Source organism: Myotis daubentonii, chromosome 12 (assembly GCF_963259705.1).
Source record: "Myotis daubentonii chromosome 12, mMyoDau2.1, whole genome shotgun sequence".
In the NCBI taxonomy this organism is placed as follows: Eukaryota; Metazoa; Chordata; class Mammalia; order Chiroptera; family Vespertilionidae; genus Myotis; species Myotis daubentonii.
The window spans coordinates 25,176,313-25,198,289 of NC_081851.1; the positions used below are offsets into that span (position 1 = coordinate 25,176,313).

General features: G+C 42.1%; 1 protein-coding gene across 5 annotated transcripts in view; it reads right to left on the reverse strand.

The window, feature by feature from the left end:
- Positions 1-13,257: 13,257 nt before the first annotated feature.
- The window catches only part of KDM3A (lysine demethylase 3A), a 60,932-nt gene continuing 52,212 nt past the window's right edge, over positions 13,258-21,977 (reverse strand). For 4 of the 5 annotated variants that reach the window (XM_059659227.1, XM_059659230.1, XM_059659229.1 and 1 more), the window contains 5 exons: positions 17,174-17,293; positions 16,956-17,095; positions 14,904-15,080; positions 14,687-14,821; positions 13,258-13,954 (listed from right to left, as the gene is read on the reverse strand). In XM_059659227.1, the coding sequence (XP_059515210.1) occupies positions 13,856-13,954; positions 14,687-14,821; positions 14,904-15,080; positions 16,956-17,095; positions 17,174-17,293 (671 nt within the window). In that variant the 3' untranslated portion in view covers positions 13,258-13,855. The remainder of the gene's footprint in view (positions 13,955-14,686; positions 14,822-14,903; positions 15,081-16,955; positions 17,096-17,173; positions 17,294-21,977) is intronic. The other variant, XM_059659228.1, reaches the window with a different exon arrangement.

A 21,977-nucleotide genomic window follows, 5' to 3' on the forward strand; every position in this document is an offset into this window, starting at 1 on the left:
AGTTATTTTATTTTATTTTTTTTATATATATTTTATTGATTTCTTACAGAGGAAGAGAGGGGCATAGAGAGTCAGAAACATCGATGAGAGAGAAACATCGATCAGCTGCCTCCTGCACACCCACTACTGTGGATGTGCCCACAACCAAGGTACATGCCCTTGACCAGAATCAAACCTGGGACCCTTGAGTCCACAGGCCGAGGCTCTATCCACTGAGCCAAACTGGTTAGGGCAAAATTCAGTTATTTTAATAATATCTAGATATCAGATTCAATTTTAATAGTTATTTTCCTAGAATAATGTCCACTTTTATTGTTTTAAAATTGATTTAAATAAACATTAAAATAATTATCTACCATATTTATAGTTTCATTCCTAATATTGTTCATTTGTATTTTTCCCTTAATAAATCTTGGAGAAGTTTACCTAGTTTACTAGTTTTTTCAAACTCAGCTTTTGATATTGATAATTTCCATTGTTTGATTTCTGCTTTTTAAAAAATTAAGTCTTTACATATGTCCTTCCCCCCTCATTAACCCCTTCTAGCCCACCTCTGCCTCCTGCTCCAGGCCTTCACCGCCCTATTGTCTGTGTCCATGGGTTATGTATATATGCATACAAGTTCTTTGGTTGATCTCTTTCCACCCACCTACCCTTCCCCACCTTCCCTATGAGATTTCAGAGTCTGTTCTGTGCTTTTGTGTCTCTGGAACTATTTTGTTCATCAGTTTGTTTTCTTCATTAGATTCCACATAAGAGTGAGATCATGTGATACTTGTCTTTCTCTTGACTGGCTTATTTCGCTCAGCATAATATGGTACTTTCCAGGTCCCTCCATGCTGTCTCAAAGGGTAAGAGATCCTTTTTTTATTACTGCTGCATAGTATTCCATGGTATAGATGTACCACAGCTTTTTTATCCATTCGTATAGTGATAGGCACTGGGCTGTTTCCAGATCTTAACTATTGTAAATTGTGCTGTTATGACCTTAGGGGTACATACATTTTTTCTGATTGATTCCTAGAAGTGGCAGTTCCATATTTCTTTGAGGAAACTCCATACTGTTTTCTATAATGGCTGCACCAACCTGCATTTCCGCCAGTGTACTAAGGTTCCCTTTTCTCCACATCCTCTCCAGCACTTGTTTGTTGATTTGTTGATGGTAGCCATTCGGACAGGTGTGAGGTGATACCTTATTGTCATTTTAATTCGCATCTCTCATGATCAGTGACTTTAAGCATTTTTTCTTATATCCTTGGCCATCTGTATGTCCATTTTGGAGATGTGTCTATTTAGGTCCTTTGCCCCTTTTTTAATTGGGTTGTTTGTCTTCCTTTTGTTAAGTTGTATGAGTTCCTTATATTTGGGATATTAACCCTTTATCAGATGTGTCATTGCCAAATATGTTCTCCCATGCAGTGGGCTCCCTTTTCATTTTGTTGATGGTTTCCTTTGCTGTGCAGGAGCTTTTATTTTGATGTCATCCCATTTGTTTATTTTCTCCTTAGTTTCCTTTGCTTTAGGAGAAGTATATGTAAACATATTGTTACGAAAGATTTCTGAGATTTTGCTGCCTATGGTTTTTTTCTAGGATTTTTATGGTTTCATGACTTACAGTTAAGTCTTTTATCGATTTTGAGTTTATTCTTGTGTATGGTGTGAGTTGGTGGTCTAGTTTCATTTTCTTGCATGTATCTGTCCAATTTTCCTAACATCATTTATTGAAGAGACTGTCTTGACTCCATTGTATGCTCTTGCCTCCTTTGTCAGATATTAATTGAGTGTAATGGCTTGGGTTGATTTCTGGGGTCTCTGTTCTGTTCCATTGATCTTATATGCCTGTTCTTGTGCCAGTACCAATCTGTTTTTTTGTTTGTTTGGTTTTTTAAAATATATTTTTATGGATTTCAGAGAGGAAGGGAGGAGAGATAGAAACATCAATAATGAGAGAGAATCATTGATTGGCTGCCTCCTGCATGTCCCCCACTGGGGACTGAGCCTGCCACTGGGGCATGTGCCCTTGAATGGAATCGAACCCAGGACCCTTCAGTCTGTAGGCCGACACTCTATCCACTGAGCCAAACCAGCTAGGGCAGTACCAGGCTGTTTTGATTACAGTGGCTTTGAAGTATAACTTGATATCTGGTATTGTGATTCCTCCAGCTTTGTTCTTTTTTCTTTTTAATATATTTTATTGATTTTTTATAGAGAGGAAGGCAGAGGGATAGAGAGTTAGAAACATCGATGAGAGAGAAACATTGATCAGCTGCCTCCTGCACACCCACTACTGGGGATGTGCCCACAACCAAGGTACATGCCCTTGACCGGAATTGAACCTGGGACCCTTGAGTCTGCAGGCCGACGCTCTATCCGCTGAGCCAAACCTGTTAGGGCTGTTCTTTTTTTCTTAAGATTGATGCAGCTATTCAGGCTCCTTTTTGGTTCTATATACATTTTTGGAGTATTTGTTCTAGATTTGTGAAATATGCTGTTGGTATTTTAATAGGAATTGCATTGACACTAGATTGCTTTGGGAAGTATGGACATTTTAATGTTAATTCTACCAATCCATGAACACGATATACTGTTCCACTTGTTTATATCTTCCTCTGTCTCTTTTTTCAACATCCTGTAGTTCTCCAAGTATAAGTCTTTTGCCTCCTTGGTTAAATTTATTCCTAGGTATCTTAATTTTTTTCTTTTTCTTTCTTTTTTTAAAAAATATATCTTTATTGATTTCAGAGAGGAAGGGAGAGGTAGGGAGAGGAAGAGAGAGATAGAAACATCAATGATGAGAGGGAATAATTGATTGGCTGCCTCCTGCAGGCCCCCTACTGGGGATTGAGCCTGCAACCTGGACATGTGCCCTTGGCGGGAATCAAACCCTGGATCCTTCAGTCCACAGGCTGATGCTCTATCCACTGAGCCAAACCAGCTAAGGCTAGGTATATTAATTTTTTTGTTGCACTGGTAAATTGAATTTTTTTTTTTTTTAGTTCTCTTTCTGAGATTCATCATTGGTTTATGGAAATGCCATTGATTTCTGGGTATTGATTTTGTATCCTGCTACATTGCCAAAATCATTTATTAAAATCTAGTTTTTTTGTGGAGTCTTTAGAGTTCTCTATGTATAGCATCATGTCGTCTGCGAATAATGAGTTTTACTTCCTCCTTTCCAATTTGTGTGCCTTATATGTTTTCTTCTTGTCTGATCTCTGTTGCTAGGACTTCCAATACTGTGTTGAATAAGAGTGGTGAGAGTGGACATCCCTGTCTTATTTCTGTCCTTACGGGAAATGGTTTTAGTTTTTGCCCATTAAGTATGTTGTTGGCTGTAGGTTTGTCAAATATGGCCTTTATTATGTTGAGGTATGATCCCTCTATTCCCACTTTGCTGAGTTTTTATAAAAACCTAGAGGCCCAGTGTATGATATTCATGTCCTGGTAGGGTCCCTAGGCCTGGCCGGCAATCAGGGCTCATCAGGGCCTTCCAGCTGCCAGCTGGGGCCTTCCTTCCCTGACTGCCAGCTGTCGGCCAGGGCCTTCCTTCGTTCTGCGCTGCCCCCTGGTGGTCAGCGCATATCATAGCAAGCGATCAGTCTCCCAGTCAAAATCCCATGGGGACAATTTGCATATTAGGCTTTTATACATATAGATGGGTGTTGGATTTTGTCAAATGTTCTTTCTGCATTTATTAATATGATCATGTGATTTTTGTCTTTCAACTTGTTTATGTGATATATCACATTTATTGGTTTTTGAATATTGTACCAACCTTGCATCCCTGGAATAAATCCCACTTGGTCATGGTGTATGATCTTTTTAATATATTGCCATATCCAATTTGCTAATATTTTGTTGAGGGTTTTAGCATCTATGTTCATCAGGGATATTTACCTGTATTTCTCTTTCTTTGTAGTGTCTTTATCTGCGTTTGGAATTAGGATAATGCTGGCCTCATAAAAAGAGTTTGAAAGTGTTTCTTCCTCTTGGATTTTTTGGAATCGTTTGAGGAGGATAGGTGTTAATTCTTCTTTAAATGTTTGGTTAAACTTCCCTGTGAAGCCATTTGGACCAAGGCTTTTGTTTGCTGAGTGGGAGGTTTTTGATTATTGCTTCAATTTCCTTAATTGTATCGGCCTACTCATGTTTTCTCATTCTTCCTGATTCAGTTTTGGAAGATTGTATTATTCTAGAAATTTGTCCATTTCATCCATTGTCTAGCTTGTTGGCATATAGTTGCTCATAGTATTTTCTTACAATCCTTTGTATTTTTTAAAAAATATTTTTATTGACTTCAGAGAGGAAGGGAGAGGGAGAAAGAGATAGAAATATCAATGATGAGAATCATTGATCGGCTGTCTCCTGCATGCTCCCTACTGGGGATCAAACCCACAACCCGGCATGTGCCCTGACTGTGAATTGAACTATGAACTCCTGGTTCATAGTTTGATGCTCAACCATTGTGCCACACTGGCTGTGTGAGGAACAACTCTTTTTATTGTTAACCGATAGTCAAACTGTATCTTTTATAAATATCATATAGTCAAGTCTTTTGTATAATCCAGCCTTTACATTATAACTGGAATGGAAAAATCCCATTTGTTCATTCTTTTCTGCTTTTAAATCAATTAATAAGAATGTCTCATTTTTTGCATGTATCTGTCCAATTTTCCCAACACCATTTATTGAAGCGATTGTCTTGACTCCATTGTATGTTCTTGTCTCATTTGTCAAATATTAATTGAGCATAGTGGTTTGGGTTGATTTCTGGGTTCTCTATTCTATTCCATTGATCTATATGTCTGTTCTTGTGCCAGAACCAGGCAGCTTACACCATAGACAAAATCTCAAAATGGATAAAGGCCTTCAACATAACACGGGAAACCATAAAAATACTAGACGAATCCATAGGCAGCAAAATCTCAGACATATGCCAAAGCAATTTCTTCACCGATACAGCTCCTAGGGCAATGGAAACTAAAGAGAAAATAAAGAAATGGGACTACATCAAAATAAAAAGCTTTTGCTTTTATTCACAGTCAGGGCACATGCCGGGTTGTGGGTTTGATCCCCAGTAGGGAGCATGCAGGAGACAGCCGATCAATGATGCTCATCATTGATATTTCTATCTCTTTCTCCCTCTCCCTTCCTCTCTGAAGTCAATAAAAATATTTTTTAAAAAATACAAAGGATTGCAAAAGAAACCATCAACAAAACAACAAGAAAGCCCACTGCATGGGAGAACATATTTGCCAATGTATCACCGATAAGGGTTTAATCTCCAACATTTACAGGGAACTCATACAACTTACTAAAGGAAGATAAACAACCCAATCAAAAAATGGGCAACAGACCTAAATATATATTTTTTGAAAGAGGACATAAGGAAGGTCAAGAGACATATGAAAACATGCTCAAAGTCAATAATCATCTGAGAGATACAAATCAAAACGACAATGCTGTATCATCTCACACCTGTCAGAATGGCTATCATCAACAAATCAACAAATGATAAGTGCTGGCGAGGATGTAGAGAAAAAGGAACCCTCATGCACTGCTGGTGGGAATGCAGACTGGTGCAGCCACTGTGGAGAACAGTATGGGGTTTCCTCAAAAAACTAGAAATGGAACTCCCATTTGACCCAATGATCCCATTTCTAGGAATATATCCCAAGAAACCAGAAACGCCAATCAGAAAGGATATATGCACCCCTATGTTCATAGCAGCACAATTTACAATAGCTAAGATTTGGAAACAGCCTAAATGCCCATCAGCAAATGGGTGGATTAACAAACTGGTACATCTACACAATGGAATACGACGCTGCTGTAAAAAAGGAATTCTTACCATTTGCAACAGCATGGATGGACCTGGAGAGCATTATGCTGAGCGAAATAAGCCAGTCAGAAAAAGATAAATATCACATGATCTCACTCATTTATGGAATCTATATATATATGGTATAGAGGTAATATGCAAGTTGTCTGTTACAGCGTCACAGTAATGACTATTCAACAGGCTGTGCGTGGCGAGGGGCGGGGCTGTGTGCACAACCGGTCACCAGGAGATGCCAGAGCACCTCCAGGTTCCCTCCCCACCCCCCACACCCGCTCCCATGGGTGGTGGCGGTGGCTTGTTCCCACCTCCTGCAGAAGTGTCGCAGCTCATTCCTGACTCCCGTGGAAGCAGCGCGAGTCCCTCCCAGCTCCCACGGAAGTTGTGTGGCTCCCTTCCGGCTCCGCAGAAGCAGCATGGCTCCTGCCAGCTCCCGCGGGTGCACTGTGGCTCCCGCCCGCTCCCCCAGGCACACTGTGGCTCCCGCCGGCTCCCACGGAACTGGTGGGTGGCCTATTGCGTGTGATATCGAGTGCTGGTCCAATAGTATAGTATAATGAACAACATAAACTGATGAACAAAAACAGATCCAGAAACAGAAGCATCGATCAGACTGTCAAACCTCAGAGGGAAGGTAGGGAAGGGTTGGGGTAAGGGGAAAAGATCAACCAAAGGATTTGTATGCATGCATATAAGCCCAACCAATGGACACAGACAACGGAGGTGAGGGCATAAGTGGGGGTTGGAGGGGTGAGTGGGCAATGGGGCAGTAAGGACACATATGTAATACCTTAATCAATAAAGAAAAAAAATTTTTTTTTAAATGTCATTTTCTCATTCAACTCCAAATCCTTTTCCTACTTAATTTTTGTTTTGGTAAATCATGCATAAAATTGACTATTTTAACCATTTTTTAAAATATATATTTCAGTGGTAGTACATTTACAGTGTACACTGTTCAACCATCACCACCATCTATCTGTAGAACTTTTTCATCATCCCAAACATAAACTCTGTACCCATTAAAAAATAATTCCCAGTTCCCCTTCCTCCTGTTCCAGTAACCATCATTCTACTTTCTTTTTTTAAAATTGATTTCAGAGAGGAACGGAGAGTGATAAAGATAAAAACATCAATGATGAGCTGAGAATCATTGATCAGCTGCCTCCTGCACACCCTCTACTTGGGATTGAGCCTGTCAACGGGCATGTGCCCTTGACTGGAATCGAACTTGGGACCCTTCAGTCCACAGGCTAACACTGTCCACTGAGCCAAAGCAGCTAGGGCCATCATTTTTCTTTCTGGCTCTATGAAACATGACTATTCTGGGAATATGATTATTCATAGTAGAATTATACAGAATTTGTGCTTTTGTATGGGGGCATACTTAGCCTATTTTCAAGATTCATCCAATTTTATATCCTGAGTCAAAATTTCCTTTTTTTGAAAAATATTCCATTGTATGTATATGCTATTTTGTTTTTTCATTCATCTCTTGAAGGACTTTTGGGTTGTTTCACAAAGGTGTACAAGTATCTGTTGGAATTCTTGCTTTCAGTTCTTTTTTAGTATATACCTAGGAGTGAAACTGCTGGGTCATATGTTAATCCTGTTTAACTTTTGGAGGAGCTTTACCTAGACTTCTAAAAAATACTTTTTCATACCACTTTTGTTTAATTTTACCCAAGAGTTTACAATGTCCCTTGTATACCATTTTTTCCCCTTGCATTATGTGGCTTAATTTTCTTCCCTAAGTATATCGTTTTTTAAAAAATGTTTTTATTGGTTTCAGGGAGAGGGAGAGAGAAACATCAATGAGAAGAGAGAATTACCGATCAGCTGTCTCCTGCATGCCTGCTACTGGGGATTGAACCCAGCAACCCACGCATGTGCCCTGATTGGGAATTGAACCATAACCTCCCGATTCATGGTTCAACACTGGCTGGGCTCTAAGAATATCTTTATTTATTTTTATTTATTTATTTTTTAAAATACATTTTATTGATTTTTTACAGAGAGGAAGGGAGAGGGATAGAGAGCCAGAAACATTGATGAGAGAGAAACATCAATCAGCTGCCTCCTGCACGCCCCCTACTGGGGATGTGCCCGCAACCAAGGTACATGCCCTTGACCGGAATCGAACCTGGGACCTTTCAGTCCGCAGGCCGACGCTCTATCCACTGAGCCAAACCGGTTCTGGCTCTAAGAATATCTTTAAAAGTTTCTTCAGCAAGAGCCTGAAAATAAACTTGTGCTTTTTTGTTTGTTTGTTTAGAGATGTCTGTAAAAAACATGGAAGAGAATTTGCTGTGTCTAGACTTTTGTTTTCAGATATGTTCTCAAATCTGATAATTAAGAATGGCATCTACTTTCTTCTGGTTCCCACTGTTGCTGTTGAAAGGCAAGTGTTAAGCTGTCACTTTTTTGAAGATCATGTTTTTCTCCCCCTGGCTGCTTCTAAGAACCTGTTTCGTGAGGTATTTTTCTATTACCATACATCACATAGGTGTGTTTTTTATTTATCTTGCTGTATTTAGTCATTCATTCATTCATCCACCCATCCATCTTGCTTGGGCTTCTTCAGTCCGATGGTGTCTGTCATCAATACTGGAAAAGGTTCAGTCTCTGAACATCACCCCACCATTGTCTTGGTTCTTTGTTACCAAACCTATATTTTTCTGTGTCTTGCTTTTAAGTTGACATCTCTATCTGTTTTTCAGTGATGTATTGTGTATTTTTACCACTCTTCCAGTTTGTAAAAGAACATTTTTCTGTTAATTCATCTGCTAAATTTCCAATTTTAACCATCATGCCAGCATTTACATGAACAGAATTCACTCTGTAAATTCTACTTACTGACTTTCCAAGTCTGATCATTTCAGGCAATTTCATTCTTTTATCAGATTTCCTATACTCTCATTTCTTTAAACTTAACATTTCATAATACAAAATAAATATCGGATTGTTCCAGAATCTGCAAACTTCGCAAATTTAATGATACATATGAAGATTCTTTTGATTCTTGCTCATGGTGGCTTTCTGTTTTTATATTTGTTATTACAAAGTATTTGATTATATAACAGTCCTTGGACTTCTGACTCTTTTGAGATCTGACTTGAAGGGGGGTTTACTCTAAAGAAGATATAAGCTTTCTTTGACTTAGGGAGATTTCTAAGCAATGGTGCCAATTCTAGATGAAACCCTATATAGAAGAGCTTCGTACTACCACTAAATTGTATACTTAAAAGGGGATTATTTTTTCTACTGAGTTAGGCAGATAAATCTACTTATTTTCAGGGAATTTTATTTATATTTGACCTCCCAAAGGTAAAAATCCAGGCTCTCAGCCTTGTCTATACTACTTGATTTCAATGTACTTTCTTTTAGTGTAGACAGAGAAACTATGAGAACCTGTGAGCTATAAAAAGGTGGCTTCCTGAGAAACCAAGATGGCGGCATAGGTAAACACCAGAAATTACTGCCTTGCACAACCACTTCAAAAATACAACTAAGAGAGAATGGACATCATCAAGAACCACAGGAAGGCTGGCTGAGTGGAAATTCTACAACTAGAAGGAAAGAGAAAAGCACAGTGAGACTCAGAGGAGGTACGGAAGTAAAGTGCAGAGGTACTGAGGCGCATGTGGAAAGCACTGGCAACTGGGGACGCGGTTGTCTTTTTCAATGGGGAGGGAGTCTCAGGCTCTGAGCTCCAGTCCCGGGCGAGTCTCTGGGAACCCAGACTCATACGGGAGAAACTGGACTGTCTGGCATTGGTCAGAACTCGAAGGCGGCTTTCTCTCAGAGGTGCTTGCAGCGATTACCGGGACACTGAGAAGCGGGATCTCTTAGGGCAGGACTGAGGAGCAGCCATAGCTGTTTGCTCTGCCCTGTTGAGCCCGAGACCCCGCCCCATCCAAGCTGTGCGCAGAAGCTTTTGCGTATGAAAGGCCTGGTCCTTTGCAATCTGAAAATTACCTAACAAACTGCAGCTGGGTCAGAGAAACCCAGAACATCCAAAAGAAGGCCCAAGGCCCCACAGCAGCTTGCACTGCTTCACAGCTGGGCTCCTGCTGGGAAGCCTCAGGCAGAGGCTAAATTAGCACCTCCTTAGTGATCCAAGAGCCAGTGTACCCAGTGGTCAGAGTGGGACCATCGAGATTACAACTCCTCAGATCCATAAGGGACACTTCAGGGGGCAGACTCAGTGAGCACCAAAGCCCCACTGAAGCAAGTCTTGCCCTAGAAGGGTGTCTCCAGCACAGAAGTTCTCCCACTGCAGACACAGCTGAGCCTCACAGCCAATTGGCCTGGAGGGCAATTCCTCTCAGTGATACCTACAATAATTAAGGCTTAACTACAACAAGACTATGCACAAAGCCCACAAAGAGGTGCACCAAGAGTGTCTACCTCCAGTAATTGGGGAGGCTGAGCCACTGGGCCCTATAGGACACCTAGCACAGAAAGCCACTCTATCAACACAGGGAAGCAGCCAAAATGCGGAGACAAAGAAACAGGTCACAAATGGCAGAAATGGAGGAAAGCAAACTACTGGATATAGAGTTCAAAACCACACTTTTAAGGTTTTTCAAGAATTTTCTAGAAACCGCCAATAAATTTAGTAAGACCCTCAATAAGTCTAGTGAGACTGCCGATAAATTTAGTGAGACCCTCGAGAAATCTAGTGAGACCCTTGAGGTTATGAAAAAGGACCAACTAGAAATTAAGCATACACTGACTGAAATAAAGAATATTATACAGACTCCCAACAGCAGACTAGAGGATCACAAGAATCACATCAAAGATTTGAAATACGAATAAGCAAAAAACACCCAAGTGGAAAAACAAAAAGAAAAAAGAATCCAAAAATATGAAGATAGTGTAAGGAGCCTCTGGGACAACTTCAAGCGTACCAACATCCGAATTATAGGGGTGCCAGAAGATGAGAGAGAGCAAGATTTTGAAAACCTATTTGAAGAAATAATGACAGAAAACTTCCCCTACCTGGTGAAAGAAAGAGACTTACAAGTCTACGAAGCGCAGAGAGCCCCAAACAAAAGGAATCCAAAGAGGACCACGCCAAGACACATCATAATTAAAATGCCAAGAGCAAAAGACAAAGAGAGAATCTTAAAAGCAGCAAGAGAAAGAAACTCAGTTACCTACAAGGGAGTACCCATACGACTGTCAGCTGATTTCTCAACAGAAACTTTGCAGGCCAGAAGGGAGTGGCAAGAAATATTCAAAGTGATGAATGCCAAGAACCTACAGCCAAGATTACTTTATCCAGCAAAGCTATCATTCAGAATTGAAGGTCAGATAAAGAGCTTCACAGATAAGGAAAAGCTAAAGGAGTTCATCACCACCAAACCAGTATTATATGAAATGCTGAAAGGTATCCTTTAAGAAGAGGAAGAAGAAAAAGGTAAAGATACACATTATGAACAACAAATACACATCTATCAACAAGTGAATCTAAAACTCAAGTGAATAAATAATCTGATGAACAGAATAAACTGGTGAATATAATAGAATCAGGGGCATAGAAAGGAATGGACTATTCTTGGGAGGGGGGAGAGTGTGGGGGGTGCAGGAAGAGACTGGACAAAAATCGTGCACCTATGGATCAGGACAGTACTGGGGGGTTAAGGGCAGAGGCTGGGTTGGGAACTGGGTGGAGGGGAGCTATGGGGGGAAAAAAAGAGGAACAACTGTAATAATCTGAACAATAAAGATTTAACTTAAAAAAAAAAAAAGGTGGCTTCCTGAATTCTGTCCCTTCAGAGATAAATATTTTAGGTACTCGAGGCTCAGTGCATGAATTCATGCACCAATGGGGTCCCTTGACCTGGCCTGCGGGATTGGGCTGAAACCAGCTCTCTGACATCTCCCGAGGGGTCCTGGATTGTGAGAGGGCGCAGGCCAGGCCAAAAGACCCCACTGGTGCATGACTGGGGCCGGGGAGGGATGCAGGAGGTTGGCCAGCTGGGGAGGGGCCCCGGGAGGGCTCCAGGGCGTGTCTGGCCCATCTTGCTCAGTTTCAATCAGCTGGACCCCAGCAGCAAGCTAAACTACCGGTCAGAGCATTTGCCCCCTGATGGTCAGTGCCCGTCAGAGCAAGCAGTTGAGCGGCCTTAGCATATCATTACCATATTATGCTTTGATTGGTTGGACACTTGGCATATTATGCTTTTATTATATAGGACTAGAGGCCCAGTACACAAAAATTTGTGCACTTGGGGGTTGGGGGGGAGTTCCTCAGCCTGGCCTGTGCCCTCTCGCAGTCCTGGACCCCTTGGGGGATGACCACCTGCTGGCTTAGGCCCACTCCCCGGGGGATCAGGCCTAAGCTGGCAGTCAGACATCCTTAGTGCTGCTGAGGCAGCAGGAGAGGCTCCCGCCAATACTGCTGTGCTGGCAGCCATCAGCCTGCCTTGTGGCCGAACAGAGCTCCCCCTGTGAGAGTGCACTGACCACCAGGGGGCAGCTCCTGAATTGAGTATCTGCCCCCAGGTGGTCAGTGTGTGTCATAGTGACCAGTCATTCCCAGTCGTTCTGCTGTTGGGGCCAATTTGCATATTACCCTTTTACTATATAGGATAGAGGCCTGGTGCACGGGTGGGGGCCACCTGGTTTGCCCTGAAGGGTGCCCCAGATCAGGGTGGGGTCTCCCGCTAGGGTGCCTGGCCAGCCTGGGTGAGGGGCTGAGGGCCATTTTCAGGCTGGCCACACCCCCCAGTGACCCAAGCTTCCAGCCTCTCCTTTTTTTTTCCCCAGCACCTTCTTGAGCAGAGGCCAGGGCGGGCTGGAAGCAGGTATCTGGGATTTATCTTCTATCATTGAAACTTTGTAGCCTTGAGTGGAGCCCAGGGCCGGCCAGGGCAGGCAGGAAGCTTGGCTTCCTGCATCCCTGGGGGCAACCCAAGCCGCCTCCTTGCTCCAGCTCTGTGGCTGCTGCCATCTTAGTTGGGGTAATTTGCATACTCGCTCCTGATCGGCTGGTGGGTGTAGCGGAGTGGCAGAGTGATGGTTAATTTGCATCTTTCTCTTTTATTAGTGTAGATTACTGTTCTAAAACTATCCTAATAATTTCATTTTTATTTTTAAACTCTTGCATCATGAAGGGCCAGAAGAGACAAAGTATTTTGATCATCTTTACAGAATCATTTAACCAGCCATGATTTGTTTTGTTTTTAATTCCAACTTCTAAATTTAGCTTGTTGGTGGTGTTTCTTTGCAAAATTGTGACAGGGTTTCCATCTTGCTGGGAGAAACTTATTTCCATGTTAGCATTGTAATAATCATGGGAAACCATTAGAGCATCTCATTTCTTTGCTTTTAGTATGAATTCCCAGAGCAATCTTTTACATGTATAACATTTGATGAAAGGTATGTAGAATGCCAATAAACAGTCAAAATATTATATGAATACTTTAATGCAAAATGCTCAACACTTACAATTAGCAAAGCTTCATTTAAATTAAAATTCCATTTAACTAAAGATGGTTAACCCCAAGAATTGTACAGTAGTTGGTTTGTTATATAATGCCAGTCCTGATTCGAAAGAGCAAGAATCGCATTGTTAGCTGTCATTTCCTCCGTTGCTTTTCTAAACCCTAAGGGTTAGGGGAGGGGATACTCAGACAGACACAGAACAAAATACAACCCAAATAAACTGCACAGTTGTTCCTAATAGTTTTAACCCATTTTGACTAAGCTGTCCAAGCAAACAGCTAGAGTCATAGCTGGAGTATTGTTCCAGAGCTGAGAAGAGGTTTTTATTTTTCAGCTTGGTAGTTCTGCACTAGGTGAGAAGTCACAGTTGAAGGATGCATGTTCTGTAAATAGTCACTACATATACACATTTAGTGTCTGTAAACACTAGAAATATACATTAGACAGTACCCTCACCAGGTACAGTTTAAAAAAGATGAGGTAACATGAATCTCAAAGTCCACAGGAATCCTGCCTGAAGAGTTTGAACAGCTGCCAGTATTCACCTCCAATGCACAGGGCTCAAGGCGTCTCCAGGACCCTCGGTTTGCTGAAGCTGGATTCCCCGGCCTTCAGCATAGCAACTGCATCTTTGACTGCATGGTAGATAACATTCTTCACCTAAAGGAACAAGAGGAGGTATGATGAGTTTGCTGTTAAATCTAAAACCTGTTGCTAAAAATAAACTTTTCCTACCAGTTTCCACACCATTCTCTCAGAATTTAAAACTCAATATTCACTATGAAATGTCAGTACTGGAAAGGTCCCCGGGCTCTTTTAGGCCCATATTTCACACATTTTAAACCCATGCCTCCTTTGAAGAACTTTAAAGACCCCTTTTGTAGGCTTTGATGCCATGTGGGCTTTGATGCCATGTGGCCCTGCCCCTGGCAAGTGCAGGGAGAGGCAAGTTCAAAGGTACAGTTTTATTTTTCAGTTTGTTTTCCCCTGGTTTTGAAACATAAAATTATGTTACTTGGTTGACTATTAAAAGCCCTTAAAAAAGTACCCTCTTAGACCCTCTTTGGGTTCCAGAGATTCTGTTCTGCTCTACCCAAGGGTGAGAATACTGCAGCACTAAAAGTCTGTGTTCAAGACTCCTGCCTGGCAGCTCAGCCAGGATCGTAAGTCAGATCTATTCTCTTTTAACACTAAAGACTCTCTCCAGACAGACCCTTATAGACCAAGGTGAGATTTCCTGCTTGTTCCTCCTTTGCCTAAGTAGACAATGAAATTCAAAATAAAGCAGTTCATCAAATCACCGGACCAAGTGTGAGTTCACTAACTTTATAAGGTAAGTAATGGGCCATGAAGCCAGAGTCAGCCAATGCCAGGAGTCAGTGCTATTTTTACCTGTAATTTATCTTCATGATTAGTATGGGTCTGTGACAGGTAACGGAATTCCTGAGTAAGCCAGAAGCAGTGTTTCACATGCTCTGGGGAAACAAAATCTTCAGCCACTTTGATACAGCTATATAAGTTATGAACCTGAAAAACACCAAGCCACATCAGTCACACACACAGAAGTCCTTAGTAAAACCAGAAAAAAGGACAAAGTACTGGTTCTTGCCTGATGTGGAGCTCCTGCTGGGATAAACACCACATCCCCAAGAAACTGTACAATAGCCCAGCCTTGAACTCCATACTCTTGATGAAGACGCTTCCTTAGGGATCGGTCTAAATACCAGCTCTGATCATGAATGGGATCATGGTCTGCTGGGTTTTCTTGACCTTGCTCTTCTGATACCTAGAATATATTAAAAATATTAAGAAACTGAGCAGTATGCTAAGGCCCATTGAAGGCATTCCTCCCCGTGAACCATGTGGGCAGTCAGTAACTGTTATATAGGCCTTCTTTATATAAGTGCCCTATTAGCAAAGATGTGTAGTCCTCAAAGACAGTAAGTAAAGGAATGAAGTAAAGACTGAAAAAAAATGAGGCTTCCCTTCTATCATTTCCTGTAAACAGACCGGCAGCTTCTGTATATGTATACGTGTATGTGTATATATAATTAATCTGAGGATATTTTTTCACTGATTTTTAGAGAGTGGAAGGAAGGGGAAGAGACAGAGATACATTGGTTGGTAGACTCCCACATGCTCCCCAACCAGGGAAGGGGATCGAGCCTGCAACTGAGGTACCTGCCCTGGACAGGAATCAAACCCAGGACTCTCAGTCCACTGAGCCAAACCAGCTAGGGCAGCCTGTATACTTTTATAAATACAAATTCGGAAAATACTTTGGTCTAGACCAGTGGTCGGCAAACTGCGGTTCTTTGGCCCCTTGAGTGTGGCTCTTCCACAAAATACTGACTTCTGCACATGGGCCACAAAGTTTCAATTGCACTGTACATGCACGTCCGCATGTGGTATTTTGTGGGAGAGCCACATTCAAAGGGCCAAAGAGCCGCATGTGGCTCGCGAGCCAGTTTGCCGACCATGGGTCTAGACTTCTGAATATAAGTTGGCCCAAGCTCCATTTTGCAGATAATAAACACCTGTATAATCTGAATTATGAAATAGTCACCAAGATAGCTGTAGATTAAATTTGTTTATTCTAGATCAGATAGCACAGACTAAGGGTGATACTATTAGAAGAAACAATATGGTGATTAGCAGGTTTTCTTGAAGAGTCAAATGATCCTTAGCCAGAAACACTTTGATTCAAAGAAATGTTGTTAAGGGCTAGGAGTATTCATAGCCATTGTTCATGAATTGCTGGAGGATATCAACCACAGATACCTGAGCTGCCACCAGCAGCCTCATGGCCAACCAGGTTAAAAACTGAATACACCCATCTTTCCAGCTGCCTAGAACTTCCACAGATAGCCCTTTGTGATTAACTGCCAAATAGACTCAGAAACTTCAAAACCACTCCATCTCTTTCCAGTGACTCTTCACAAGCTAATAGCCACAAGCAGGGCCGGAGGCCTTCCTGACCTGCTTCTATGTGAAGGCAGACAAAACCAACACGGTCTTTTTTAACTCACTCAGAACATGGTACCAAGGGCCAAGGAATGATACACAACTTGTGAAGTTCTTAGATTTCAAGGCAATAAAAACAAATTACATGCTATGAGATAGAGGGAGTAACTTATAAAGAGCACAAAAAATTCCAAACGCACTATAATATAAAACACTATAATATAAATGACAAGGGCTCTTCTTTTCAGAGGTGTCAGCCTAATCATTTAGAAATCCTATTTCTTAGCAACCAGCTTCAGCCTGTCCAATCTGACAGGCACAGATTTAACCTTTGAGGTTGTGATAATTCCCCAGTAACCCAGTCAGTTCTTGAACATGTAGTGATTTATATTACTACTAGAGGCCTGGTGCACAAAATTCATGCATGGATAGGGTCCCTAGGCCTGACCAGCAATCAGGGCCCATCTGTGGGACAACCCACCGGGCAATTGGAGGACCCCCACTGGCACCTGCCTTGGCTGGCCTGGGGCCTGCAAGCCGGGGACAGCTCCTGAATTGAGCATCTGCCCCCTGATGGTCAATGTGCATCATAGTGACCGGTTGTTCCACCATTCGGTCGATTTACATATCAGGCTTTTATTATATAGTATAGGATTCCCCATGCCTCTCTTTACATGCCATAGGGTAAGGAGCACACCTTTTTAAGGAATTCTCGTATCTTCTCCGTGTCCTTAGCAGCATATATGTGCCAGAGAGCCCCTGGTTTCTCCTTTCCTTCAATAAATCGCTTTATTGTGAGTTCATCAGAGTCTCCATCTTGAATAGTTTTAAGGACTTCTGGAGTAAGAGAAAGCAAACATCAACACACAGTCTCCAGCTGGGAGAGTGAGCCCCACTTTTACTTCGGCACCCTACCTTCTTCTTGGTCACACTGTCCTTTTGGAATTCCCACATAGACCATGACATTAGCTGCATCAGATACATCTAAGTGAAGATTTGTTGTTCCATATTTCCGATCTTCTGGAGTAATTAATCCTGCAAACAGAAAATGCCTTTAAATATACTAAAGGTAACAAAGGCTGACAGTCTTTCCTACTCCCTGGAGGGTACCTGGTCACGAAATTTAAAAGATGCTTCTCTAATCATGTAAAAGTAAGAGAACAATATTTAATACTAGAGGCCTGGTGCACGGATTCATGCACCAGTGGGGTCCCTCAGCCTGGCCTGTGCCCTCTCGCAATCCGGGACCCCTCGGGGGATATCAGACTGATGGTTTTGGCCTGATCCCCACAGCCCAGGGCCAACACCCTCCAAGGGATGTAGTAATGTGCAAAGTGGAGGCAGCTGGGGAGGAGCCTGGGCTGGGCACTGTGCTGCTCCCGCTCATCCTGGTCCCACTGCACCTGCTGCTGCCACCGTTGCTCGGTAACACACTGCCATGGAAGCAGGAGAGCTCGCCAGCCTTGTGAACCCAGTGTCTGATGGCCTGTCAGTCAGCTGAGCGGTGCTCTCTGGAGCACACTGACCACCAGGCGGCAGCTCCTGCATCAAGTGTCTGCCCCTGGTGGTCAGTGTGCATCATAGCAACTGGTCAAACAGTTGTTCAGTTGCTTAGATTTTTTAAAAAATATATTTTATTGATTTTTTTACAGAGAGGAAGGGATAGGGATAGTGAGTTAGAAACATCAATGAGAGAGAAACATTGATCAGCTACCTCCTGCATACCCCCTACTGGGGATGTGCCTGCAACCAAGGAACATGCCCCTGACTGGAATCGAACCTGGGACCCTTCAGTCCGCAGGCCGATGCTCTATCCACCGAGCCACACCAGTCAGGGCTGCTTAGACGTTTATAAACTGGTGGACGAATTCGTGCATGGGTGGGGTCCAGTGGGCCCACCCGATCAGGGCCGATTGGGCTGGGCCGGCTGCGGGGAGGGGCCATGGGCAGTTGGCCGGTGGCCCCACTCCCTGTTTGAATGGTCGAGGGGACAATTTGCATATTAGCCTTTTATTATATAGGATTATTTTATCCTTTCAACTATGAAAGAAAATCATTTATTAAATATTTCATCATAAATATAATAAAACAAGTATAATAAACCCTCTCCTAATACAAGGGCTTTGGTTTCTAGTGATAAGCAGAGCATGGCCAATGCTAGCAGGGGAGTGGAGCCACAAGAGCACACTGAGGAGTCATGGCTCAGATACTCAATCTTGAACAAATGACCACTCTTTAATGATGTTTGTGGTAAGGTATAAGGTGTTTGAAAGTGAACACATTTTTATTTTCTTCAATCCCTAACTGCTTACTCTGGATAGAAACAAGTTTGTCACAGGAAAAGCTTTTGTAGAGCAATGCTGCCATCTACTGGAATCTAGACCTGCTGCCAAGCTATTTCGGTAAGCAGAGAATTTAGTCAAACCTCGAATCTTGACCTTCTCCCATCTGAACAATTTGGTTCTCCACCAACTTGTTCACAGAAAAAAGTCTTGGTTGTCAAACAAGTTCCAGTGTTCTCCACCTGACAACCCTGTCTTGTTGACACATCAACATGATGAAAAGCATCTCATCTCTCAGGCCACAAAGGACAGAATGCAGTCAGTTTACCATGCTGTGAATATTTTCCTGCTTGTTGGTTTTTGCTTTTGTTGCTGGTAAAATGGACGCTTAGCACAATTTTAAAACATAAAGAGGCCATCAAGTGTGCTCATGTTGCTAAGGGTGTGAAAGTACTCACAAAACAGGGGATCACGGGCAACTAAAGAGGTAGAAAACCTGTTGCTGATTTGGCCAAAGAAAGCAGTTAGCTAGTGCCAGCATTTTGGAGGCAGTGACATGTGCACCAGCGAGGATGCTTCACCCCTGGAACAGGTGCTGAAAATGACTCATTTGAGGCTGGGAGGGGTGAGTCGATAAATTAAGAAGGGCTTGTCCATAGAATGAACAGTACATCAGACATGTACTCTATGTAAGAAAGGTTAAAATGGGGAATCATTTGGGGGCCTGGAATGAATTCAATTTACACTCTTCTAAATGATTTGGTTCTCAAACAAATGGCTTCTCAGCCTTTTGGAATGAATGAAGTTTGAGAACCAAGGTTCCACTGTATTTTGAAAACTCAGATGACCACTTCTACCCTTTGAAGCTTCATTTCAATAAAACATGGATAATCATATTATGCAACATTACACCACTTACTTCTGTGGAAAAATGCTTCATTTATGTAAACCCCTACTGTGAGCAGAGTATCCTGAGATCCTGACCATCCAGCTACTTTGAAGGGCTTGAGTGAAGTGAACTCACTTAGGTAACATGATACGAGCCTCAGACATATTCAGAGCTCTCTACTCTGAGACCTGAGAAGCAAGGGGAATAAATAAGCAAGGGGACTTCTGCCTGTGTGTCCTCTCTCCCACAGACCGTTGTCACCCCAGGCTGGCAGAACTATCTTGGGCATCTAGTCGGTGGGAGTTTCCCCAACCCTCCTCCTGGTGTTGCTCTGGGCTGACTCCACCATAACAGAATGGTGGTTCTGAGGTCCAAACACTTACTCCCCACAAAAAATGCCTCTGAAGAACATGGAAAAGATGCCAAAGACTGTCCTTTCTTCAAAGGGCCTGCCATCCCTTCCTCAAGTCTGAGAGATAAGTGTTGGAAGTAATTATGGGAGGAAGAAATAAAATCAAACTTAAAAAAAACCTGAAAAATGGGAGTCAAATAATATAAAACACTACAAATTCACTGAATGATTCAAACAACTGAAATTTCATTCAACAATAAATTGATAAACCACCCTTTCAAAGTGGCCAACTATAACAAAAGAAACCTGAACAAAGACCCTACATAAAACAGGTCAACAGAAGTAGCTGAAATTGTAGAAAGCAATCTCAATCCTGAGCAATCCTTATTGGACAGTTTATCAAGTCATGGCCAGAGAATAAAAACCCAATTGAAAGGGTACTTTAAATACTAACTTAAATAACTACTATCCACCAACATAGAATATTACATTGAAGAATAGATGTTAAAACAACTGGAATGCTTGTAGAATGACCTGGATGTCCAGCAACATTGAAATGACTAATAAAATTCCATTCATTCAATAATGTACCATGCAACTATAGGGTGTCCCAAAATTCACGCAAGATTTGAATTTTGCGTGGACATTAACAACAACAACAACAAAAAATAAAAGCCTAATTTTACTTGGTTTATTGAATCAGATTCTAATATCTGTTGCCCTTTGATTTTAATCCCTTCAATTTGATAAGCATTACCAAGTACCAATTATGGCCCAGGAGCAGGGACAATGAAGACCAATGAAGACCCTGGCTTTGCGTATGTGCCAGCAAAGCCGTGGAGGCCATTTACCCGATGTGTTATTCCATACATAACCCTATACTGTATACTTTATGAATCAATAAAAAATTTACAATTTTTAATTATAAACCTGTGTTTTCTATCAAAATTACTTCTTGCGTGAATTTTGGGACACCCTATATTAAACGATATCTTACCAAAGATGACTAAGGACTAATATGGTAGAGTGAAGTCAGCATCATGGTGGAGTGAGAAGACTCCTTTGTTTCTCCCCTTAAATTTACAAGTAGGATGACTATAACTCAACAAAAGATACTTACCCCCCTACACGCTCAACGCACAAACACGCCTGGAAGATCCACCCATTGAAACATCTCAAGATGGGGAAGATTGGAATGAATAGGGGAGACAGGATTGGGGGAACGGATAGCAAGGGTGGTTGCACATAGAGTTGGGTGCCTACCATGGCTCCAATGAGTTCAGAAGCCAAAATGGGGGCAGGGAGGGAGTCAGACTGAAACCCTCACACTATAGCCTGGATTGTAAGAGGGGCAGAAGAAGTAGAACTCTGAGAAAAATTATCTCCCTTCTCTTTTTCCCATCCTAGCAACCCTGGTAGAGGTGGTTGGGAAGCTTAAAACAATGCAGCACTGCCGACAGCCATTATTGGAATGAGGACAGAACCACATTAAACTTGTCTTCACAGGCCCACCTATCCAGGCAGAGACTGGTAAAGAAAGATGAGAAGCCCAGACAGTGCGAGTACCCACAGCAGATGCTGGCAGGTGTGTGTGTGTGTGTGTGTGTGTGTGTGTGTGTGTGTGTGAAGCCACAAGATCACACACTTGTCTCCCATGCCCAGTTCATCCAGCAGAGCCCATTAGAGGCAGTGGAGACACCTCCAAAACAACACAGCGGGGCCAGTGATCATTAGTAAAAAGGTAGTGCTAGGAGCTCACTAAACCAGTTCTATACCACCCACCATAAACCCATACCACAGTGGTAGTGCCCCGTAACCAAGATGAGCTGTTCACAGTGAATATGTAGCATTTTCCTTAACCAAAGTGGTGCTGCTTCACCTCAAGAGAAAAAAAACAAAACAGAACAAATACACCTTGTACTGTAACACCATCAGCTGGAAAAAAATAGAAGTATCCTACCCATCACGTCTCTAAATTATTGAGAATAAAACAGCATCTAAACAAAAGAACTCTTATCTCAAATGCACAGGCAGATAAATAATGTCAAATACCTTGAACAACCACAGTAACATGTAAGTACAGAAAGAAAATGAAATGTCTCCTGACATTAAACTCAAAGTCATGGGAGAATGTGACTTAAATGACAAGAGAATTTAAGATTGCAGTTGTGAAGAAGCTCAGTGAGATACAAGAGA